The sequence below is a fragment of the Rhea pennata genome, chromosome 14 (assembly GCF_028389875.1).
Source record: "Rhea pennata isolate bPtePen1 chromosome 14, bPtePen1.pri, whole genome shotgun sequence".
Taxonomy (NCBI): Eukaryota; Metazoa; Chordata; class Aves; order Rheiformes; family Rheidae; genus Rhea; species Rhea pennata.
Window position 1 is genome coordinate 12,217,330 of NC_084676.1, and position 25,655 is coordinate 12,242,984.

At 41.6% G+C, this 25,655-nt stretch overlaps 2 protein-coding genes across 4 annotated transcripts; both read left to right on the forward strand.

The window, feature by feature from the left end:
• The first annotated feature begins 498 nt into the window (after positions 1-498).
• Positions 499-8,028, forward strand: THG1L (tRNA-histidine guanylyltransferase 1 like). Of its 3 annotated transcripts, XM_062587287.1 has the most exons (7): positions 499-646; positions 1,863-2,039; positions 2,487-2,656; positions 3,342-3,430; positions 4,132-4,239; positions 5,542-5,904; positions 7,955-8,028. In XM_062587287.1, the coding sequence occupies exons 1-6, from the start codon at positions 543-545 to the stop codon at positions 5,701-5,703; spliced, it is 810 nt and encodes a 269-aa protein (XP_062443271.1). In that variant the 5' UTR covers positions 499-542; the 3' UTR covers positions 5,704-5,904; positions 7,955-8,028. The 3 variants fall into 3 exon arrangements, with proteins under 3 accessions (XP_062443271.1, XP_062443273.1, XP_062443272.1); XM_062587289.1 differs by lacking the exons at positions 499-646; positions 7,955-8,028 and having other exon boundaries at positions 1,881-2,039; positions 2,582-2,656; positions 5,542-7,613; XM_062587288.1 differs by lacking the exons at positions 499-646; positions 7,955-8,028 and having other exon boundaries at positions 1,981-2,039; positions 2,491-2,656; positions 5,542-7,613.
• Positions 8,029-8,624: 596 nt separating this feature from the next.
• Positions 8,625-24,033, forward strand: LSM11 (LSM11, U7 small nuclear RNA associated). Its single transcript, XM_062587580.1, has 4 exons — positions 8,625-9,069; positions 13,235-13,374; positions 14,136-14,219; positions 15,820-24,033. Exons 1-4 carry the CDS (start codon positions 8,625-8,627, stop codon positions 16,222-16,224), a joined length of 1,074 nt encoding a protein of 357 aa, XP_062443564.1. The 3' UTR covers positions 16,225-24,033.
• The last annotated feature ends 1,622 nt before the right edge of the window (positions 24,034-25,655 follow it).

Below are 25,655 nucleotides of genomic sequence, written 5' to 3' on the forward strand. Positions count from 1 at the left end.
GGCCGCGCGCGCCGCCCCGCACCTCACAATGCGGTCGCCGTGGAGACGCTTCTGCCCGCAGCCCGCGCTCCCGGCGGGCCCGCGGCGGCGCCGGGCGCTTCGCCCCGCCCCGCCCCGGCCCTGCGCTCCCCCAACACCGCGAATCGGGGCTCGCCGCGGCCATCCCCGCCCCGCCCCCGGCATGGCGGCCCCGGCACAGCTGAGGGGACAGGCCCTCGGGGCTGCGAGCCCCTCCTGCCCGCGCCCTCCCCGTCTACAAACACGCCTCGCCGGCGCCGCACAGCGCCTCTCGCTCCGCGGGGCGGAGACCTGGCGGCCGCCGGTCCCGCGGCGCCGAGCCCTGCCTCGGCACTGCGGCCGCACGGCCTGGAGGACCATCGGAGCCATGGAGAGGTCCGCCTTGTGGCCCAGAAAGGCTCCCTGCTGCACCCTCGGGGGGCGCCGCTGCTTCCGCTTCCGCAGCGGCCATGCTGCGCGGCTGGCACAGCGCAGCGGCCATCTGGGTGGCGGGTGCGAGGTGTCTGTGTGGCCACCGCCTCCCCATGGCGAAGAGCAAGTTCGAGTACGTGCGGGACTTCGAGACGGACGACGCGTGCCTGCCCAACTGCTGGATAGTGGTCCGGCTCGACGGCCGCAACTTCCACCGGTAGGGGCGGGGCCGGGCCGGCAGGCGATGATGCCTCAGCAAGTGGGAGGGGAGGAGAAGGGGCTGGGATGCGTGTTGGGGGGGGGGGGAAGTCTCCTCCTAATGGGCCTGGTGGAGGTGCGGACGCGGCCCCGGGGTGCTGGACCCGCGGTTGGGGGTGGAGGGCGCTCCCCGGCGTGCTGCCGTGGTGTGGGGGTGCTGGACCCCAGGGAGCGGTGCAGAGCGGGGTGCTGGGCCCCAGGGTTAGCTTGACACCCCGGAGCGTGGAGGTAGTGCAGAGCAAGGTGCTGGGCCCCAGAGAGCGGTGCAGAGCGAGGTGCTGGGCCCCAAGGTTAGCCTGGCACCCTGGCATGTCTAGGCAGTGGTTGGAGGGGTGCTAGGCTGCAGGGTGCAGTGTGGAGCAGGGTGCTGGCTCCAGGGCAAAGCACGTGGATCCCTGATGTCCTAACTGATTTCATGCAAATGTCTATGGATTCCTGAAGCACATCGGTTCCTTGCTTGCGCTGTGAGAATTCTATGGGAGCAGTGGTTAGGCCCTCAAAATCCTTTCACTCAGCTTCTCCAGAGCTTCTCATTGCTACTGGTGTTTGTCTTTGAGCCATGCACAGCTTAAGGTCTGTGGCTTCTGTGGTGTGATAGGTAAATGGTATAACAGTGGCTTGGATGGGTTGAGGGAAGGACTGCAACTGGTACGCAAGCATATTAATTTGTGTATGGCATGAATATCTATGTGATATTCAGGTTTTTTCAGGATAAATAGGCCGTGGTTCGCTAGAGTGGAAGATGGCACATATTCTTCCTGGGGTTTTGGGCTCTGAAAGTTGCTCTTCCGGATGGTGGTTTAGTGAAGTCTGGTTCTAGTAAAGCTCTCAAGCTTTGACAATTGACTGAAATGTTACCTTTGGAGAGAGTGTAAAAGGCACCCTAGTGCAAAGTGAGATTGCAGAAAATATTATTTGTTATCCTCTTATTACAAGTAAAATAGGGAAAGCAGTTGTTTTGATGGACTATATCGTTAGGATGAGATACTGATGAGAAAGAGAATGGGTTATCTGGGATGTATAAGCACAGTTTGTTGTTACTGTTGTTCATACTTGGAGGGAATTCTGTCAGTATTGACAGGACACTGGAAATCAATATTCATAAGAAATAAATGTGATGAAAATTAATGGGTAGCTTTTTAAAGAGTTCTTATTCAACTATTTTTGCTTTGAAGGTTTGCTGAGCAACATGAGTTCAAAAAGCCAAATGATGACCGTGCTCTTCGTCTGATGACCAAGTGTGCCCAGACAGTGATGCAAGAATTGGAGGATATTGCTATTGCTTATGGACAAAGCGATGAATACAGTTTTGTTTTCAAAAAGAAGAGTAGATGGTTTAAGCGAAGAGCAAGGTAACAGCTGCTTTGATACTAAGAAGTGTATTCACTTTTAATACTTCACTTAATACTTCTCTCTAAACTTGGAATTTGTTGCTCGCTCTTAGATTTGCCTTTACCTATATGCAGAGGCCATGAGTAGAATTGTATTTGGATGTATACACTGCAAATTAGCGTTCAGGCTCTTCATGTGAACTTTCTGGAATACATGTTCACTGATCCAGGGTTTTGAAAAAGTTTTGATTAAACACAACTGCTTTTAACAAAATGATTCCTTTTCCAAGCTCTGTCACATGATTCTCAATACTTCTTACTCTTCGAAACACTCTGTGCTATTGCTGTGGACCATTATTTAAGAAATTCTGCCATTTCCCCAAATTATTGCTGTTCGTAGCCCAGATAATCACAGTATAATCATATTGATGTATTGCTTTCTTTTTCTTTCTGCTTTGTGTTTGCAAGTAAGTTCATGACTCATGTGGTCTCCCAGTTTGCCTCAAGTTACGTTTTCTATTGGAAGGATTACTTTAAGGACCAGCAACTTCTGTATCCACCAGGATTTGATGGACGAATCGTGTTGTATCCCAGCAACCAAAACTTAAAGGACTACCTCAGCTGGAGACAAGCAGATTGTAAGCTTTTTTTTTAATTTACAGTTGAGTTGTTGTTCTTTTTGAACACAGATGCCCTTACTGCAAGTGTATGCATATATTTTATTAGTGAAAGAACAGCAGGTAGGGAAGGCATAGTTTTAAATAAACTATTAAAATTGTGCTGGGATTTGTATGGATGCAAGAATTTAGCCTAAAGTTCTGAGACTTCAGATTACTTTATATTCGTCATGTGCCGGGAGTGAATTTGGCACTGGAAACACTAGAATTTGTTAATAGAGTTCATTTGTTACTGTCTATGCTGTTGTGTTTAACCAAGATAATCTTTAACCAAGATATATGAATGCTTGAATACAACTTCACTGTGTAGCAAAATCAGAGCAGTCATGAGCACTGTATGTTTCATGCTGTTAGACTTCTATTCTAGACTTTTGTTAATAGATGGCTCTTGTTGGTCAAATGAAGGTAACTTCCCGTATTCATAAATATCCTTCTCTCTCTGTTCGCACAATGTCAATCTTCTAGTCATTCTTCTGATTCATTGTTTTAAGGAACTGCATATAAAGATTGTAACTTCTGCAAATACTGATATTATTAAAGCTCCTTTATTACTGAGTATTTCTTATATGTGACTGTGGCAATAAAGTTGCTTTTTTCTGAGTAATCGCTCAGATTTGGTAAGCACTCTTTCCCTCTTTTTCTGTAGGCCATATTAATAACCTTTATAATACAGTGTTTTGGATGCTCGTACAACGAAGTGGTTTGACACCAGTACAAGCACAGGATAGACTTCAGGTAAGAATCTTTTGAGTCATGTTGCTCTAGGTACAAACAGAATCACACAATTTGCTAAACTACATCTTGCTTACCTAGTAGCCCTGGCTATCTTTTCTGCTCTTATTGTAATAATTTTATGGGTGTACATTCAGCAACTTCCTCTTGAATTGTACAGATGTTAAGATGATTAGCATATGCATTTCAGCTGGCATGTTAATAGGATTTTCATTTCATAATTAATGAGTTCAAAAATCTTAATGGATATTTATATAAAGTCTGATTTTATCTTTGAACAAGAAATAAAATGAGAGGATTCAAATGCTGTTGATACCCAGGTCCTTTTGTAGTGTTCTGACTGATTTTGCAGACTTGAGCACGTTATATCTGTTTTTTTCTGGATTCTGTTGACTTTCTTCTGCTCTTCTTTTGAAAAAAAGTAAAAATTGACTTGAAAGAAACTCTTGTAATATTACCATTTGGCAGTTGGAAATAGTTTCTCTGTTGAGAGGTAATTACACTTAGTAACTTAAAGGTGAAATACCTGTAAAATGCCACTCGTATTTCCAGTATTTACCTATCATTTGTGCTAGAGATTCAGTTTGCTTGCCTTTTCTTATTTATATATCTATATCTATATATATATATCTATATATATATATATATATATATAAATTTTCCCCCTCCCCTCTTCTATAAGAGTACTTTTCTTTTTCTATCAGGGAACTTTGGCTGGAGATAAGAATGAAATTTTGTTTTCTGAATTCAACATCAACTACAACAATGAGCCTTTGATGTATAGAAAAGGAACTGTCCTAATATGGCAGAAGGTAAAAACTATATTAGTACACTAGGCTTCACGGTCATGTTTTAAACGGTTCACAATAGTATACAAGCTGTACTGTAAAAACACCACATGTGAAATAAAACTCTGTGGACATCATCTATAAATAACTTTTAAAACTAACAATATTTTCCTTATAATGATGTATCATTTACTGATTATTTTAGAAGTGTTTTTGAGGTATCTGTCTATGAACATAGTGTAAAAACTAGTCTCTGAAGTCGGGCTTAAACATAAATTATGATCATTAGTATATGTAACAATGGATGACTGTATACATTTTACGTAGAATTTTACAAGACTGATGTATCTACTAACTGAAGTATCTAACTATTCTTTGTTTAATGAATAATATTCAGTTGTTCTCCTATTGCTACCAGCTTTGAAAATTGAAGAAGCTTCCTGAAAAATTATGTTTAATGATCATTATCAAAGTTTGATTCAGTAATCATTAGGGCCTGTGCTAGACCCTTCACAGGACTGGATCCTAAGTGGTTGCATGACAAAATAATTATAAACTTTCATTCAGTAAGATAGCTCAGCCCATCCTCTTTTGTTCATATGTAAAGGAATGTAGTTAGGAGTGCAGCTGTTAATGAGGAATTTCTTTTAATAATAATGTGGGAATTTTCATCATTCTAGGATTATATCACTGATGCATAATTAGTGTAAGAAATTTCTGGCCTGTGTGTTGTATGAGATGAGACCCCAGAAAATCATAAATGTTTCTAGCTTTAGTATTCTTCCATATTGGAAATTTTAGTTAGAAATATGCACCTTGCTAGTGATCAGGACCCGATTAGTCTATGCTGAGAGTTCTCTGTAGTTTATTCAGCCTTATGACTTCTCTGTGTAGAAAAATTTGATTTTTTTCAGTTAGTGATTTTTTTTTTACTTCATTTGAACTTATTAGAACAATTAGAAGCTCAAACCTGGAACTATATTCCAGTTGTTCCTTTTACATATTTTTTTTCTTGGTATTTTTAGGACATTTGCAGGGTTTCCCATTTGATTTAAATAGCTCCAATCTAAATACTGTATTTTATTCAAGAATACTTGTAATCAGTTAATGAATTTGCAGGTGATTTCTTCAAGCTATGTGATGATGACATGCAGTTTGAACTAGTCATGCTAGTCCACTGAATATAAAATAGATTCTCTTTCAGAAGATTCAGTATTCAAATTACTTAGTACATCTAGGGACGATAGTTACTTTTGTTACAGTTTTCTGTGTTGTTCCTTTATGAAAGGTGACTGAAGTCTACTAATGTGACAACTTTATTTTCAGGTTAATGAAGTCATAACAAAGAAAATAAAACTGCCAGAGGAAACAGAAGAAAAGGAAGTTGAAGTAAATCGAACTAGGACTAAAATTGTTCCTCTGCACTGTGACATTATAGGGGACCAGTTCTGGGAGGAATATCCTGAGATTCTGGCTGAGGATAGTTGATTTCTGCAGCAGGTGTAACTGGCAGTTTACGTTTTGTTCTGCTAGGATTGTTGCAAAGTGAGGAATATGGATTGTGGCTGGCAGAGTTTAACTTGTTACCCTCTTCAACAACTTTTTTTTTTTTTTTTTCCCACCATTGTTGCCTGAGAAACAAACACTGGTCTCTTTTCTGACATAAAAAGATATGTCCATATGGAAAAGGTAAAATCATATTATATTTTGAATGTTAAGAACTCATTATAAATTGAAAGACTGTTCCTTGTAAATGCATATTTGCAAAAAGACTGTATAAAAGGTTATGTATTTGAACAGTTGAAAGTGGAGGGAAAAAATATATTTTTTTTTTTTGAGTTATGAGACAGATCAGGTTATTACAGTGGGCAATTGGTAATAAATTTCAAGGCCACTGTGTTTAGTCAAGTTAGTGACAAAATACTTGACTACCTAATGCCTCTGGAGTAGCCTGTCAGTTTCCTACAACTGATTTAAAAGCTTTTGTCAGCTGTACAGAATTTTTATACTTTTTTTAAAGATTTAAAAGTAATAATTTCTTCCCTATGTTTATTATTTGGACTTTCTTGTTATGGTGACTTTTATTGGTAATCAGTGGAAGCTTCAAATAGTTAAGCTAACAGTAAAGACATTCATTGTACAGACTTGAATTCTATTAGGACGTGGGTAAACATTGTACTGTCATTTTTCTGTGGCCTGGGAAACCATCTGACTCATACTGTGCAGTAGACTGAAAAGTAGCAACACAGGGGAACATTCCTGGTGCTTGCAGAGAGGATGCTAGCAACAGTTTGTGGTGGTGGTCTCTGGTTCTGTTACGGTTGATACAGATATAGCAGTGATGACAATACTTGATAGTTAGAGAGAAAAGTATGATGGGGATGTGTGTGCCTCATTTAAGTGTCAGTTGAAGACTCTTTGACAAAACAGTTAAATCATACAATCTTTCAGAGCAGAAATATCTCTGCTAATATTAAGGGGCTTGTCCCCCTGTAATTGGAATTTTAAGGAAATAAACTTTCATTATAAATACCTATCATTATAGAAATGCAACTATAATGATACTATATTATTACTGCTTTAACCATACTGGTTTCAAAAAGAAACAGTAATCTAGCTGACAAGCTGTTGTTACGGGAAAGTTTCAACTCAACAGTTGAGACAAGCCATAAAAATATAGAGAGGATTGAGTGTGACTGAAGAAGATTAGCATGGAATTAGCCTCTCATTTGTTGACAAAGCAACTTCCTCTCTGCTTTCATACTTTTCTTCCCACAGGAAGAATTTATACATTTAAAGCAATGTGGTTTCTTTTTTCTTTCCTCCTAGTTATTTACTCAGATCTAATTTGAAAAACTGTATTAAATAGGTATTGATGTAAAATACTACTTGGCTGTTTCTTCCTTTTTCTGAGAATGAACAATGCATCTTTGTATTTATAAAAGCACAGTAATCCCTCTCCACTACCGTGTCCTAATACGGAGCAGACAAGTACATGCGGTAAGAGAATGTATATTACTTTTAGTACATAGAAAGGGCTGTTTAGTCCTCAGGAGGAGGCTATGAGGGACTGTGAAGTGATGTTTCTGAATGAATCATTATACTGTAGTCATTTAGCAATAAGAACTTCCTGATACTACTGTACATGGGCTTTCTTTGTCCTGTGAGACAAATATACTTCACTTGACTTTGCTGTGCTATGGTGCCTGACTTTGGACATTGCATAAGAGCATATAGAGCATTACATATAGAACAAATGATCTTCATTCCAGAGCTGGTAATACTTGGATTTTGCTGTGTAAGGAAAGATAAAAAAAGATTTTTTTAGCAAATATGATTCTGCTTCTGCCTGAAAAGTATTATGTAGCTTTTTTAATCATATCTATATTATGACTACTTGATACATACATACTATGATAAATGTCTATTTATGTGTATTATGAATATAGACTTCCTTTTTAAAATGTATATATAAAGTCTTACATCCTTGGAGTGTTTTCCATTTGATTCATCCTCACACAATATGTAGTAAGTAAATATGTCTGTTAACGTGTGGATGGAGACTTTGGAACATGGATATGGAATATGTTTTCAGCTATGGCTTTTAATTTTTATTAATCTTAATTTTAAAAAAAGCAACTCCATGTAAACTTAATGGACTTTGCACACTGTCATCTTGCACAGGGTCATAAAAATAAGCTAGTACCTGTATGGGAAAACATTTTTTTTCCCCCTCAAGGGTCAAGATGTGGACTGGCAGTGGAGCAGCACCCGCAGCTAAACCCATGTCCCAGCCAGGTGCTTACACTCCTCCTTCTGTAGCTGGAAAAGTCCCGTTCTGAGCTCCAGCGAAGAAATAGGTATTTCCTTTCAAGGTGGTCAGAGAACTCTCACTGATGCTACGTTTCCGCAGAAGGAATCACAAGACCTTCAGGAACCAGTTATGGGAGGTTAACGGTAAAAGGTTAATTATGAACAGGAACAAGGTAGTCTGCAGTGTTAACAGCACGGTGTTGCTTTGCTCTTGAGAAACGTTTCTGCCCTGTATGTTATTTTAGGGAGGAAAATGAAAAGGCTGTTGCAGAAGCCTTTGCCCAGCTTCCATCTAGGCCCCGCCGCCCCCCCGGGGAGCCGAGGGCTGCGGAGCACCGGCCCGGCAGGGAGCGCGAGGCGGCTCCGCGGGCAGCGCCGCCGGGAGCGGAGCGGAGGGGCAGGGCCCTGCCCCGGGCCCTTAATTTAAAGGTGCGGCGCGAAGTGACTGGAAGATGCAGCAGCGAAAGGAGCCGCCGGCGAGGCCGAGCGCTCCGGCGAGGCGGGGGCGGCGCGGCGCGGCCCGGAACCCGCTCGGCCCGCGCGCCGGGCGCGGCAGCAGCGGCCCCTGGCGGCGCCGCCGCCGCCCGCCGCCGAGCATGGAGGAGGACGAGGGGGTGGCCGGAGGCGGGGAGCCGCGGCGCCCCCACCGGCGCCCCGCGCCCGCGCCGCCGCCCGCGCGGCCCCCCAGCCCCAGCCGCCTCGACGTGAGCTCCAGCCGCTTCGACCCGCTGCTGGCGCTGTACTCGGCCAGCACGCCGCTGCCCTTCCCCGGCGCGCCCTGCTTCAACAACCTGGCCGAGTACGAGAGCTTCCAGCGGGGCCTGCTCCGCCCGCGCGGCCGCCGCGGCCCCGCCGCCCGCCGCGGCCCCGCCGCCGCCGCGGCCCGCGCCGCCCGCCGCGGCCCGCCCGCCGCCGACCCCGAGCGCATCCAGCGCCTCCGCAGCCTCATGGTGAACGCGGGCGCCGAGCAGGGCGCGGCCGAGGGCGGCGCGGCGGCCCGGCGCAGGAGGGCGCCGCGCAACGTGCTCACCAGGATGCCGCGTAAGGGCGCGGGCGGCGGGCGGGGTGGGTGCGGAGCTGGGAGGGGGCCGCGGGGCTGGGGGGCCTGGGGAGGGGCTGGGGGGCGGGCTGGGGGGCAGGCCGTGTGCTGGGGTGCGGAGAGGCTGGAGAGAGGGAGGGGGGCTGGGGAGCGGCCTGGAGGCCCAGGCCGGGCTAGGGCGGTCCAGCCTGGGACGCGGTGGAGCAGGGCGGAGAGGCGCTGGGACGCGGTGGAGCAGGGCGGCGGCGGGAGGGCCGTTTTCTGGGCAGGGGGGTCAGCATCAGTGCAGGGCCGTGGGCTGGCCTAGGGGGGCCGGTACGTGGTGGAGTTAGGGTGGCGGCTGGGCCAGGTGCCCAAAAGCAGTGTGTGGATCACGGAGCTGCAGGATGGGAGGTGGGAGCTGGAAAACGTGGGCTGGGGTAGCAGAGGAAGGTGGATATCGGTGAGAAAAGAAGGTGTAAAGTGGGAGTGCTAGGGAAGGAGATGTTGGGGTTCCTGGGGCAGGCACGGGGAGAGGAGGACTGGGAGATTTCCTGAGATCCGGAGGAGTTGCCTGGAATTGCAGAGAAGTTGGCTGGGGAATGTGGGGTTTGGAGGTCTAAGCAGTGCAATGGCCGGAGGAAAGCGGCTGGGTGACAGTGCTCTGCGGATGGGATAGGGAGAGGGAAGCAGCCTGGCTGGAAAATGGTAACTGTGCGGCGATGAGTGATGAGCAGCCGGGCAAATTATACGCAGAAATGGCAACAACACATTTCACAGAACTGGTTACTCAGAGGCGGCTCTGATTTTGCTATACTGACTTCCTTTGTTACTTGGCTGATTACGTTCATCCCCTTGACTTCAAGGAAAAGGGGAAAATAAACTGCTAGGCTTTCAAAAGTACTGTTTTTAAACCAAGATTTCAACCCATGCAGCTAGTAGTTAAATCGTAACCACAGCATGAGTCTGTAGTGCAGTGTTAAAAATCTAGGTTTGCTAACTGTACATCCTGGGGACATAAATAGAGTGCTGGTGTTTCTAGAGACGTGATGATAGAACAGTGGACTGAGGTGGGAGGGAGATAAAATATTGCTAAATCTGTGATGACGATACAAGTTTCATATATAAAAGTTACGTACACAGTCAGGGTAATAGCCTATAAATATTAAAGGGTGTAATTTGTGCACTTATACCAAGAACTAAATGATACGGCTGTCAAATGAGATGTAACTTAGGTGCACTTAATTACAAATATCACGTCTTTATTGGAGTCAAGTATCTCTTCTAACCACCAATACTGCCTTAATACTCTTTTTCTAAAAAAGCAAAGCCCAAGACTGTTCAGGTCTGAATGTCCAAAGCAGAACTTTTTTATGCTTAAATGCCAAAATGTAATATATTCATTGCCACAGGTGCTACATGACTGTAAATCTCACTCATCGTGTGAGCTTGGGGTTCTGCACAAATGCAGAGAATCAGTTTGTGTAGGCTTCCCCAAAGAATTGACCTTAAATATTGATTTAGGATCTTCACATAAAAAATTCACATTTAGATGACTGAAACTTAGAAAAAACTCTGTAAGAACTAGCTTTAATAGTGGTCTAGCAAATAAATTTGGTACTTCCATTCAGAGCACATGTTTAATCTCTGCATGTCTGAGCAATGAGTGAGGGAACAATGTGGACTTTGAGGAAGACTGCCGTAACTGGCGTGTGAAGTGCTGCTCGGTTGTATGGAGAGTTTTAAGAATAACTTATACCCAGAATTGTGTGCTTTCTCTCTAAGTAGGGGCTCTGTTTGCGCAGCAGATGGGACTGTGCTTGAAGCTTGGACTCTAAGGTGGTAGCTTCCTCTAGAAGTATGTACGACACGTAATGTGCTGTGTTTCTTAAATTCAGGGTGTCAAAGGTGTAGAATGGAGTAAGATTATTTTGCCTGTCACAAGGGGAAACATGCATGTCTCACGTGCAGCTATAGAAGTAAAAATGAAACTACTGTAGCAGTGCCTGTTTTGCTTCATTACAGCAGAAGCTATTCCAAATTACCTTGAATTTACCAAGGGGTAAAGAACCTTTGTGCAAGCGGTTATTGCGGAGCAGTTAGAAAGACATTTGATAGTGTTCTGAGTTATTTCAAGTGCTTTGACTTGCTTTGCTTTTGTTTTTGAATCTTATCTCTTAATAAAATCTACCCTGAGGACAGGACTTGAACTTAACCAGAGTTTGGATCTTTATTTAGTCTCTCCTGAGGTATTTGCCCCCTGGCTTACAGTAGTTTCCTAATAATTCTTCAGAATCCAAATATTAAATGTGTGTTTATCTCATACAAATAGAGAAAAACTAACTTTCCTGCAGATTGAAAAATTAACACTGATATTTACAGCATCAAAAGCTACAGGCCAATCTGGCTGCATGCAGAGCCTGGTCATAACAGGCTTTAATGCTTGCAGAAGAGGTATGTTGCAGAGATAAATTACTCACATTGCTGGTTTTATTTTTCTGGGAAGTAGATGTCTGATTATTGAATGGCTTCTTGAATAATGTGTTCTACTCTCTTGATCTGGTAAAGTTGGAGCCTTGCACAGTAAGGAAAAGTAGGAGCAGCATGTGTTACCTAGATTTGGTAGGGCCATAAAGATAATGTTTTTCTACTAGGCCTTATAGGGGCTTAATAAGCAAAGGCACAGACAGAAATAAAGATTTAACTTATTGTAAAATTGAAGTACTAGATAAACTTCCAGTGTAAAAGTGTATTTACCCAAGTCTAAAATGATCCTGCAAATTCTCGAGATTGATTTAAGCAAAATGCTGTACCTGATTAAAAACATCCATCTGATATGGTGACAGTGTCATCTCTAGTTCTTTGGAGGGCTTGTGAATTGAAAAAATGAGCTCAGTATCAGTTAAGCTGAAGAGAATACCGAGACCCATGAAATAACCACCCTAGATAAAGTTGGGAGGTATACACTGTGTTAAAGCATTTTTTTTTCCAGCTGGGAGAGCTGGAAAGTAGACTGTGCATTGCAGGTAATGAATGTAACATAAGTTACTTCAGAGGAAGCTGCTTTATATTTCCATGCCATGTCTAGATATTACCATGCAGCCAAATAATGCAGATCAGCTGTCGTGCAGTAACATTTTAGCTTTGCAGTATGCATTTTCTAATGTGCAAATTAAAACCTTGAATGTTTAGCCCCTAAAGCATAAGGGGAGAGTTCATCCCTGTTTCAGGTGTTTTTATTAATTTGAAGAATTGTGTGAGGCGTGTTTCAGACAAATACTTTTGCTCAACTGTCAGTAAGTGCTGTGCAATTCCACGGTTGTGTTTCCAGTAGCTAAAAATTATCGCTGAGATGACTTCACCATGGCTCGGGTAGAAGTTGTAACGTAAATGGTATCTACCTTTCTAGATAATTTATATGCAAAGATTTATAGTGTGTAGATGGGGCTTGTCTGTACCACGTAAGTTACTGAGTTTTTATCCTGGTTAAAAGTGTTACTAGTGTTACTGTTCTGCAATTTAGCATAGTTTCATTGGTGTCTGTTGGTTATAGTCTTTATATTTCTTTGCCAAAGAATTGCCTGTCTTTGAAGGATGTGTTTTCATGGTGCTGGCTGCTCAAAGACTTAACTGAAACAATACATTTTCATCAATTTAAAATGATCCAATTTAGTTAGTTAGAAGAAGTCCTAGTCATCTGTTGTTTCAGAATCTCCTTGTAAAGAAAGGAGCACATCTGTGTGATGGATCCGATACTATTCTTTTTAACAACACATAACTAATTTGGGGTGTTCTTAATTAGATAGTGTCTTTTTTCTGGAAACCGCTCTCTGCCTCCATGAGTTTTTTGTTTCCTCTGAACCATGTTTATTTAAAATGAGGATTACCTAGAATACTTTTTGAATATAGCAACATTTTTATGCTAAGGCTGATTTGGCTATTTGTTATGCAAAGCGAAACCTTAATATTTTCTACAGTCTTTGTTGTCCTTGCTGTAAAAGCGGTTTGGTAATCTAGTAATGACAGTCACAGTGCATTACTGTGTTTTGGGGCTTCTGTTTTCTTTTACTGTAAAAGCAAGCATTGTTCCAAGGTCTGTTGTACAGTAAAGCAGATTTCTACATACTTTCTATGGAAATACATTTTGTTGAAAACAAGTGACACGGTGACATTCTCTTTCTGTTTTAGTTCATGAAGGCAGCCCACTGGGGGAGCTTCATCGCTGTGTCCGAGATGGTGTGAAAATCAATGTCCATATCCGCACTTTCAAAGGGCTTCGTGGAGTCTGCACAGGGTTTTTGGTTGCATTTGACAAGTTCTGGAATATGGTAATTATTGCTCCAGCCCTTGATTTACACAGGAATTTGCAACAGGTTTAAGCAAATCACATTTTAAGAAAATGAGTGTGATATTGTGGCCCATAAAGCTAATTTGTCCTTTCACTGAGCACTGGGTTTCAGAGTTAAATAGTGCCTGATGTAGAACTGGAATGTCCTAGCAATGCTTAACCATCTTAGAGGAGATTTTAGGTGAGGGTAAGGGGGAAATTTGAAGAGTTCCTGATAGTTTCAAGGTTTTGGGTTAGAACCCAGCAAGGTAGAATATGAAGAATATCAGAAGCTTCTAAAGCTTTCTCTGCAAAATCCAAACTTCTCGTAGCGGTAGCCAGTTTTCTTTCACTAACAAGTCACTTGCATGTCAGAGATAAAAGCAGAGGATTGTCTCTTTTCCACTCTTTTCTATCTTACAAAGATTTTACAGACAAAGGATGGAGAAAGTAGCTATTAAAGCTTGTGAGCCTGGAGCTGTGAAAAACTTGGAAATAGATGGAAAAATAGAAGGATTTTGCAGGCATTGCTCAGAGATTTTGCAAGTAATGCAGAATGGATGCTAAGCTTTGCAGCTCTGTTGCTTTTATACCTCATTATAATTTAGATGTTAAGAAGCCAGCTCCAAAGCACAGCTTGTTCCTGAGATGCACTGTCCCTGAGATAGAGCATAATTTACAATGCTGTGACACAAAGCTGGTCTGAAGGCCTTTTATGTCTTTTATTTTAATTTTGAACTTTTAATTTTTTTAATCTTCTAGGCCCTGACGGATGTGGATGAGACATACAGGAAACCAGTACTGGGCAAAGCTTTCTATGTTGAACCTCAGCTCACTCTAACCAGGGTAGGTAGCCATCTCCCATTTTAATTTTTGAAGTATCTAATTTTTCAGAGTAATAAAAGAGGAACATTGACTGGAAAGCTATATTTACATTTGAAATGTTTTACTTGCTTTTATTACAGAAGATTAAAACATGGCTTGAACTGAAAAAAACAAAAAAAATAATGTTCTGGCCTTTCTGGAGGTACTTTGGCCATAGTTCAGTGTTATAAAAGTTCTGACTTTCAGGGTTCCTAATATCAGATCACAGTTGCTGCCACCACTTAGTACAATGTGCTGATCTTTTATAAAGTCACTTTATGCTTTTTGATGCATTCGTTCTGTACTGTCTAGCTGGAACTGTTTTCGTTCTTCCCATAGCCAAGCGTAAATTCAGTATTTTGTGTCGTAGCTAATTTGGCACAAATGATTTTTTTTTGTGCCCATGAGCGAGCTGGTTCGAATTTGTTCCGAGAGGTGATTTGGCAGTGCATGAATCTGAACCACGGTGTTTGTCTCTAATCAATGACACAGTGTGTCTTAAGTACTGTGAAGACCAAGCTTTTGCTGCTCCAAAGCAAGATACTCTCTAGGACCAGCTGCATAAACCAATGTTTACAAAGTCAAAAACTGAAGACATGATAGAAGAACTTTTGAACAATAAAATGATAAAAAAATTTGACAGGGCTGTGCCTGTTGAATGATATAGCTTTGGGCCTTTTGAAAATCAGAGAAGCGTCATAAAAACATTTACAATTTCATTGTTAGGAACTGGATTTTAAATTCATACCACTTTAATCTGTTTTCTAATGGAGCCTACCGTCTCCTTTTTTAAAGATTAATTAAAAATAATCATTTGTCATTGTTTCTTTAGCCCTCTCTCACAGGACTGGCTTTCCATCCTGTTGCTGGGAAGAGACAGGCTCACTCAGAATCCTTTCCATGTGTCAGTATTTCATAAAAAAAACCTTGCCTACTGACAGAATAAAAGCAGTTTCTTTTCCAGTATCAGCATCATGTACTCTTAGATTAATGAGTTCACATAATGCTTTGGATCTGCTGTTCTATTTTTTTTCTACTGTTTTTGGTCAGCTCACCTTCCAGAATATCCTCAAGGCCTCCCTTAGTTTGTTTTAGGGAGCACAAATGATCTATTATTTTCTCAGTATGCGCTCCTTGATGACGGAGGCTCCTTTTCACAAGGATTTGTGTCCTGCCTAAGGAGTAAAGGAGAGAAATCTCTCTAGTACTATCTGTTAACATTATAAGAAAGTTGTGGAAAGAAAACTGATGAAGCAATTTGGTAAATTTCTGTTGTTCCTGCCATAAGTTAAATGCTACTAGACATCTATATTGCTCCCCACATTATATTCCATAGTGATCTCACAAAAGATACCTGTGCGTGTGCAAGAGATCCATTCACCTTACATCACGATCTGACTTTGGCAAGTAGTAGTATTTATTGCAAGTGTAATAAATTTTGCTCTTGCTAGTGCACAACACATTAATTCTGTATTGTGACCTCTGATTCAGGATTATATATTCAACCACCATGTTGAAGTGCAGAACAAGAGGCTTCGCTTGTTTTATGAGTGTGGTCATATACACAAATGTTCCTTTACAGCTGTTTGACAGACTCAGACTGCAGGAGTCTTCAGTAAAGAAGGGAGCTGACTCAAAGACTGTCTCAGAGGAGCTAGTCTTGACAGATGACTCTCAGACGCTTGGATGGAAAGCGGGATCAGCACGAGGGAGAACAGAAGATGAGCACGAGAGGCAAAAACGCTTGAGCAGAGCTGGAGAAAAGAAGATGCCAGGTGACAGTTTGCATCTGGCTATCAGAGGTGAAGCTGATGTGGGTAGCGGGGCTGTCCACACAGAGAGTGCCAGTGCTGGTGGCACCCAGGCAAGAAGCCAGTCACGGAGAAAGAAGAGGCCCAAGGTGGATTATCAGCAGGTGTTCACGCGCCACATAAACCAGATTTTTATTCGAGGAGAGAATGTCTTGCTTGTCCATTTAGCGCACTGATTTGGCTGAGCCTTCTTCAGTGTATTTATTTGATAGCATGAATTGTAGCTCTCATTGCTATTTAGCATTCTTGTTAAATATCATGGTAGTCTGACTGTTTTCCCATTGCCATAACAAGGTAGGGGAGATGGTTTGAACTGGGGCATCCTGAGCTTGTTGCCAAAGCAGCCTTCTTCGGTCTTTGTTGGGGGTGGTTCTCAGGACAAGTTCCGCAACACACTTGTTTCTGTGAGATGAGGGAGATGAGCACAGATCCCAGCGCTCCCGGAAAGAAACCTAAATGAAGAGAGCTGGAAGAGAGTTTTGCTGTAGTTGGTTAGAGGAGCTAATTGTGGCATGTATTTAAGGAGCATAAATTTAGACCTTCACCAGAAGTGAGTCAATAATGCTGTATATTTCACGTGTTCCGAGTAATCTCAAGAGAAGATTACTGATGAAACCAACAGTTTATGTACTGTTGTTACAGGGATGTGTTTTTTTCCAGATGTAATTCCAGTAGTAATTTTGAAATAGTATATAAAAAAAGTGGGATGATGTACTTCTGATGGCTATTAGCCTCTTCTTCATAGTTAGCTCTGTAATGCTCTGCATGATAGAAAACCTTTTAATAGAAAATTGTTTTTTTTCTCTGAATGATGGCAAGATTTTAATTTTTCAGTGACAAAGCTTATGCTCCTATTTGGTGTGCTTTTGCCCTGTATCACCAGCAAGCAGCTAATGTAGCTGGTCCAGGGACCTCCATGTTTGGACTTTATCTGTGAATGCTGTGGAGGCATATTGAAATTTGTATTTTTGTCTTTCATCCATTTACTACTTGGTGTAATAGTGAAGTGTGCAAAGAGGTAGGTTTTCTCAGATATGAGTGTTTGTGCTAAGCACGGTTGTATTGTATCTAAGCGCCTTTCAACTTCCCTCCGTTGAAACTAGAGGTGCTGCCTCTCCAGTGGTTCTCACGGAGCAGAAATCTTTGTGAGTCTTTCCTATCTGTGTAAATGATGTGTCTTCTAATTCCAGTTGAACTGAGCTTTAGAGGTGTGCCTGAGGTTATTTCGAAGTATAAAAGTTTTAAGTCAAGCCTAGCTCATTAGTGGTTCTATTTTAGCAGTACTCTTAAGGTACTGTAGATCAGGCCAGGCTTCTGCAGGTACAAACTGCTTTCCAAGAGCTACATACCAAGTTTGAGGGTAAATAAAGCTGTTAATATCTAGTCTGACCTCTTGGACAACAAATAACACTAGATTTCACCCTTCTGTTGTTATATTCATCTCAGTTATCTTAAGCTTTGCATTAGCTCCTGTGTTTAAAATGAAGTTAGGAATTGCTAGGGCAATGGTTAGAACTGGCAATGGGTAAAACAACTTTTTAGATGCTTTGTAAGATGTCACGTACTGCATAACGATGCCATAAGTCCTCAAACTGAATGACTGGACTCTTCAATGACATGTATTTCTGTTGTTGCAAATGCAGCACGCTGTTTGCTTGTCATTAGGAGTATGTCTGATGCTTGGGTGAATTACAGAAATCATTTAGCACAAGTTTCTGGACACACAAAGCAGATGTATGCCTCTGGGGGAGCCTGAAACTTTTATGTCAGCATTTCATATGGCTAGGGGCCTGGTGACTGATCAGCTTAGCCACTGAGCTGCAAACCCAAGTTCACCATGGGAAAGAAGTGCCTAAATAAAAAGTAATTTTGAGACAGTTCCATCAAGAGTAGAATAAATATAAATATCTATAATTTCTTACTATGTACAGCTTCACTGCTGTAATCACTTCCTACTCTGAAATACAACTAGGCACCAAAAAGTCTCTTCCCTTGGAGGCTCTTGCTTCCTCTCCCTTGGGCTGTTCCTATGGGTATTCGTGTAGTCCGCTGTTTTTCCCTCCCTTTCCCCCTCCCCTTACTTCCCCTCCTTCAGTACTTTGTGTCCTCAGGACACTCCTTTCTAAAATCTGGTTTAGGAAGGTTGTTGTTTTATTTATCCTTAGTTCTCTTGGCCTTCTGAACCTTGCTTGGTTGGCTTTCTGTGCGGTCATCAGCTGACCAGGACTCTCATAAATTACTAGAAACTTAGGAAGCTAGAAACAAGGGACTTATTTCTCCTCTTGACTTACCAGCTTTTACTGCAAAGGAGCATTTTTTTATCATGTTTTTGGTTGTGGGTTTTTTTTCCCTCTGCTTTCTGATGCTTTGTTTTTGTTTCGGTTGCTGGGATGACCATCTCTGTCTCTTCTGTTAGTGTATGCCAAAGGCTACTGCTTTTGACACCTCCCCTTTCTTTCACACTTGACCAAAGGGTGTCGTATTATCACTTAGGCCCATCATACTGTGACATCGAAGTGAGTTCTTGCGTTTCTTGACCTCATGTTCTTAATTCTCTTTCTGTCTCACCATTTTACTGCCTTGGGCATTAAATAAGACGTGTTCTTGCAGCTACACTGCCTGGTTTCCCTCTCAGTTGACGCTTCAGAAAGTTTTCAGATGCTACTAGAAATCTCAGTGTTTCCTTCCATCAGAACATTTTTTTCTCTGCTCTTCCCAACATGAAGTCTTGCATGTGTATGTTGTTTCACATCTACAAGTTTTTTTCTTAAGTTTCATGAAAATTGCTGGTGCTTAGACTTGCATTTGTGCCTTGATTTTTATATCACCACTGATCCGCTCTTCCAAAATGGTTACATTAGCAAATCCAGTTCAGAACTGTACAGTTTGTCTACTCTTTCCTGCTCTACCTCATTATTAAACTACTACTCCTCTTTTCTCATTGTTTTCTCATCTGCCTGTGGAGTTGATTAAAATTCTGTCTTCCATTTTAGACTTAAGGTTTTATTTGATGGTCCTTCCTTTGTTTCCTAGTTTCCTATCTACCTCTCTCATTATTTCCAAACTGCTTCCTAAATACAGCCCATTCTACAACTTCGGATCTTTGGACATGTCTTCCTATTCCCTGCTTTTTCTGACGTATCATTTTAAAGCCCATTTTCAAAATGCTATTTTATGATATTTGTCTCTTTGAAGCATAGTATTTGATTGTGACTAAGCAAGTGAGCTTGTATGTATTTTGTCACTTGCATGTTTAATCCTTCAGATAAAGTTGCTCTTTAAATAAAAGTGAATGTGATATTCTGGAATGAAGTCTTCTACCTCACTTAAGTATTCGTGTAAAGCTGTGGAAAAAAAAAAACTTGGAAACAATTTTTTTTCCTGGTTATTTCTTTCATTGATTTTCCTTCTCCAATCTCAGCATAAAATCCAAGTTCTTTGTTCAAAAAGCTGTTTGCTGCTGCCATTCCTTTATTGCAGCAGTGTCATAAGCAAGATGATGGGAGCATAGATATCTGAAGTTATTGCATTAAAGAATAAACAGCAGAGGTAGTCTTAAGAAACAAAGAACTGTGTAAAAGTAAAAAAGCTTTGGGCTAAGTATAAAGAACTTCCTGGAAAGGATTGATAAACTGGTTGCATTCTGTTCAGTATTTCTGGGACATGTTTCAGCCTGATGGACAGCAGTGATTCCTAAAGAATGTTTCTTGTGATGTACCAAGTTATTGCAAGGAACAAAATCTTCTGAACTATCTCTAAAGAAGGGTTGTGAAAATTTGAGAATTTTTAAGACTCGTTTTTAAAATATCGGACACCTGCAGAAATGACTTAATGACATACTCTTGAAGTGTGATGTCAGTTATTTCTTACTGTGTCATCAGTTATCTTTTCATTGCCAACACAGTTCAGTGGGGAGCAAAATCTCATGATTACTTTAAGAATGTCTGTTTTCTTTGTATGGTGATACAATTCTGTAGACCTTTCTAATATAGTCTGAATGAGATGTTCATGGGACCATGGCGTAAAATCCATCTGTGCTGTGGGAAAGTAGGGAAAAAAATTTGAGTGGTGATGGGCTGAGAATTGCTGTGATAGCTTTATGTTATGGATAGCATGAATAGGATTATTTCTTGGGAAATCCTTTTGCACAGGTGCTTCATTTTTATCAAACACTTCTTAAATAGGCCTGTGGTAGTAGAATAAATAAGGCCAAAGGAAAATAAACAGCTTGTAGAAAATGAGATTGTTGTTCTTTCTCTCAACTGGCTAGTCCAGCTTTTGGTTATTGCCTGAAAGTTTTCACTGATCCAGAGACAGGTACTTAGCATCTCCTCACCAGGCTGTTACTGAAATAGTCCGTGAGTACTGTTTTCCATCTGTTTCTTGTCTTTCAGTTCTTGGATTCATTGTTCCTGATGCAGCTTTCCCTTCTGTAGCATTTGGAAGCAGGGGCAGGTTTCTCAGCAGGAGTAGGCTTGACTGCCAACTTTTTATTCCTCCCTAACGAATGTTACCTAGTTTACCTAGTTCAGTTTTACATCCTGATAGCTGTAGGCAATTGTTAAAATTCATACGTTTCTCTGCAAGAATAGTTGGCAGACTTTTGAAATTAAGTATTTGGTCACAAGAACTATTTATCTCGGGTCTGTTGGAGTAAACTGATTTTTCACTTTTTTCCGTCCTACAGCTCTGGATTTTCCTAGTTTGCTGTTGTAAGCATTCATTTGCACCTAGCAGAAGAAGTCTCCAGGAAAAAAAATGCAAAGACAGAAGGTGTCTAATTTTTGTTGAGTATGACATTCTGTCCAACATGCTGCACACATTATTATCCTTTCTGTTGTTCTTCTGGAATAAGAAATTTCTGTGTAGACTTTAGAACCCAGACTTAAGGCCCTAAATTGTTGTGATAGACCTACATGAGCCAGGTGGAAACACTGATAATACCCAGAGTCTTGAAATGCAGTAGGATAGCAAACTGTGAAAACACTAAGTTTCTGAAGATGTATATCTCCAGATAAACTTTCTGTCTTTGATTAAACGGATCAGAATTATAATCACCAGCTTAAACTGAAAGCTCTTCAACTGGTTAAAATTGCAAGGCACAGTGCTATGCCCTTTAAGAGGCGATGCAGTGATCCCTGCAAGCCAGGGAAGTTTTTTTCTGAGAAGCTGTTGAGTAATATGTTGGTGTCTGCTTCAAAGCATGACTGCAAAGTACTGTGAATTAATACAAAGACTTTTTTTCTTCTGCTTGTGTTGCAAAGTGTAAAATGTCAATGCTACAATGCATCTAGTACAGCCCAGAACTGCTTCCGTTCATGCTTTTGCTTCTTGGGATTGGCCTCAATATCTGAAGCTTATACTATAGCAATCCTAAGACTACCTTTGTTAAACATGATGATAAGCTATTACTTACTAGAAATGTTATTGAAAATTGAAAGGATTACAGAATTTGTGGAATTATGTGATACTGCCTGATACAGTGACTAAGGTCATATTGTTGTAATTAAGATATTACAAACAAAAAATCTATATTTATTCTCAAAAGATTATTATCAAGATGCACAAGTGGAAATGTATGAAGCCACCGTAGGAAGAAGAGAGGCTAAAGAAATACTTTCTGCCTTCCAGTGAAGGGGAAGATTTGAGGTAATCTGTCTATTCTGAGATAGTCATTTCAAAGCTATTTCTCCCATACTTGATGGCAAGTGAGCCAAACAGGCCATGGACCAAGGTCAGTTGTGCACATACAGAAAAACAGAGCTCAAGGAGACACAGGTCAGTTTGCAGATTTGAGTGTAAACAATCTAACTTTACAATGAGGGTTTCTAGCAAGAAGCACCTGGAGTTTACAGTCCTCAGGTGTCTACAGCACTAGCTCCATGCAGTTTTCTTGGTATTAACGTCACAAATAACAAAATGGCAAATTCGAGGACTCGTGAAGTGCTGTCCCATTGAGCTTATTTTTTAATTTACCAAAAATATTAATACCCTGGTAGGGTATACTTGGACCAAAAGATAAAAATGCACTTAAGTTTTCATTCAGAAACTGTAGCTCAGACTTTTTCCAGCAGTGCCTGTATCTCACTGTCAGATAAACATTACAACTTCTTAAAAAACTACAGCACTCCTCATGTAGCCAGTAACGTGCGTTTCGTACCTAAAAAGGTTCTTTTAAAAGCCACTGTCATTCGAAGGAAAAAACCTTTTCTTCTGTCCTGCCTCTGTAGCCACCATGGAATCAGCAAGAGCTGGGTATAGCTTAAAACTGACTTGGAAAGGACAAACGCTTGCCAAAAATTCACAACTCTTTCTGTCATGCTTTGCCGATGTGTCAGGAGGAAAAAAGCATCCATGGTCACATGGCAGAAGTGATGTGAGGAAGCAGCTTACTGTTCAAAAGCAGCTCTTGCCGCCACCCTTGTTGGCCATTAGCAGCCTGGGCAGAACGGTGAAGCTGCTCGTGAGGAGGTTTTGCTATACACTTCGGTGTAATTTAGCCAGCGTTGGGCTGTTGTGCCGCACAGATGGCGCGGGGAGGATGGAGAGAGACAGATCTGGTATACGTTATTTTGTGAGCATTTCACAGCACGCGAGGTGTGCCCGCAGAGTCACTGCCAGGCTCCGTCCCTAGTAACTGGTGTGTTTGATCCTGCCTCTCCTGTTTTGCAGAGGAAACCCGGTGGGAGAAAAAACGAGTAAGCAAATTTCCTCTTCTGAGGCAGTGATGGTAGGAGGCTTGGTTATCCTTGTTCCTTTCCTGGAGAAACAGGAACTGCAGGAGAAAGGACTGCTTTAGTGGAGGACTGTCAGAGCTGGCTTCTCTCATGATGTTTACAAGTCCTGTTAGATGTCACTAAGTGCTCATGCTCTCAGTTGACAGAAATGAAGGCCTGTCAGGGAAGGAAGATGGCTTCTGATGTTCCTGGATAACTCTTTCATTAGCTGCTAGCTTCATAGTGTACATTGGGTGACTTAGCTGAAGAAAATTAGTACACCTGAGACTTTCAGTCAGTCTTGTATTCGTTTAGAATGAAAAGTGGTTTGATCAGCTTATGTAAAAACATATCCATCCTTTTTCCTCTCAGAAGATCAGTGCTCTCCCTCAGGAAAGAAATGAAAGCTGTTCCCGCTCCTTTAGCGATTGCTTCTGATTTCCACTGCTTCAGAGCAAAGTGCAGCTGTATCATTGTATCTTCTGCTTGACAGATCATTCTGAGATGAGAAAATGAGAGAAGTGTTCACTTTCTTTAGGACTAAAATGGGCATTATGAGGGGAGTAGTTGTGCTGACCTCTTTCCAGGTGGTGCATGCATCCAGTATAGCTGTATGGATTGGGACTCGTTAACTGATCAGTAATTTGTAAAACTTCCTAGATGAAACACCCAAGGACAGCATGGCCTACCAGACCAGCACGGGATTGGAGTCAGGTGCTGACAAATTCTGACCTCCCGACTGCCACTTGCTCACTGTATGGCCTTTGGAAGTCACCTTCCCTCTCTCTCCCTGAGGCTCCACAGCTGTAACACATCTGAGAGCAATCGTTGCCTGTTGTGCAAGGGTTTCTAGGGAGCAGTGAGTGCTGTAAAAACGCTACGTGTTGTTATCAAAAGTATAATACGTCAGGTAATGCAGATACATAGATCATCTGCCCTCTTCAGGCACTTGACTGTTAGCCTTATGTCTCGACACACTAAAATGTGCAGAATATCAGGTACAATGACACACTTGAGTCTTGAAATTACTTGTGTCTTCAAGGTCAGATTTGGTAACTTCAATATCTGTTTCACAGCTGCAATACCATGTTTTGGACAAATGGTGGTAAATGGGAGTGTAACTCATTTGTAATTCCTTTGTCTTCCTAAATATTTTGTTTATTAGGAAGCTGATGCTGCTATGAACACACTGAATAATATGAAATTTGCAATATTCTGCTTTCTAGATATAAATATTTATATTTAACAGTGCTAAAACTGCAATGCAATAAATACATCCATGTAACAGATTGTTTCAAAGCATGTTTTTTTGTGCTCTGTCAACATGTTTGTTTTGTCAGTGTTGAAGTTTCTGTTGTGGTGGTTTGGGCAGATGCTTGGATGCAGAGACTGCAGGATTTGAATGCTGGCATTGCTATCTAGTCAATGATTTGGGGCAAACTGCTCATCTGTGTTCAAAGGTTTGTTAATGTACAAAATAAGAGTATTATACATGTCTGATAATGTTTGTTGCATTTGAATCAGAGATGCTAACTATATGGATGCTAATTATGTTTGTTTTTTGAAAACAAAATCTGCAATGTAAAGCTGTGAGTGGCAGTGTGAAGATGCCTGTAATGAGAAGGATCAGACAGAGAATTCACAGAAGAGGTCTACAACCCATTGACTTTCATTTGCATTTTAAAGTGTTGTTTTACACTAGGAGTCTGCCCTTTCTTCCACGTGCCTGATTTTTGCCTGATGTCTTACAAGATGATTTACAGTCAATGTGGCAGCAGACTCTTGCTTTTTTCAGGGCTGCAGTTCTGTCCATTTAATTTACAAATGCAAAGGACATGAATTGTTCTTTGATACTCATGCAAGTGCTTAAGGATAAGCATGCATTCAAATACTTTCCCAAATTGGAGCCAAAGCAGTTGATTAAACTGCAATGGCTATGTTGTCAGGCTGTTGGAGAGACAAGTTCTGTACTGCCAAAAAAACTTACTGAGCTTTCTTCATTGTTTTTCTACCCATAAGTTTAAAAAGTGTACACGTTTTCTAGTGTGAAAAAGCCTGTTAAAACATGATACCACCGGAACTGGAAACTTCAGTCTTCTGTGATAACGTAGCAGATTGAAGCATATATGTACTTTCTCTGGTATAGTGGGTGAGGTCAGATTGACAGGTTAAGTCCTGAGGTGGTTGTGAAGAGCTCATCCAGCCTTTCCCACCTTCTCCACTGTAAGTGCAATAATTTCTGAAGTTGCTCCAGCTGTTTTGTAGAGCAGAGGTATTTGCTTTAGTAGTGTCGTTTGTAGTCTGGGGTTTTCTGCATGCAAATGACATATAGTTGATAGCATTTAAGTAGACAATTTTGTCTACTGTTTTTGTCATATCCAGTGAGACTACTTGCTCAAATTAATCAAAAATGATAGAGTGGTAAGAAACAGTCACGAATTCCAGTCCTGATTGTAGCTAGTAGCCTGGAGTTCTGTAAAGCGTATACCTCCTGTTTATGATGTTGTTTGTCCTGTTTTGGGAAAAGAGATGATGTTTTTAAAAAGAAAAACTTTGGGGAGGGTACATCCTTCTTAGCTATAAGAAGTTAGCTCTTCCCTGGTGATACCGAGGCAACATTTTCCTGATGCTATTCTTGTAGTGAGTGATATTTTATGCCAAGCAAATAGCCTGTTTCCCACAGTTCCTTATGCTCCTTGGAGAGCTCTCTCATCTTGGCATCTATGAATCTCTCTCTCATCTTTTATAACACGGGACTATCTTTAGGTTTGATTTTGTTCTCCACAGCCCCTTATGGTCTGTAAGTTCTTAAACAGTCTGTGTGATGAAGAGTATGTCAAAAAACGAAGTTTTAATAATACAGATAAGTATGTTGCTGATTCATGTGCTAC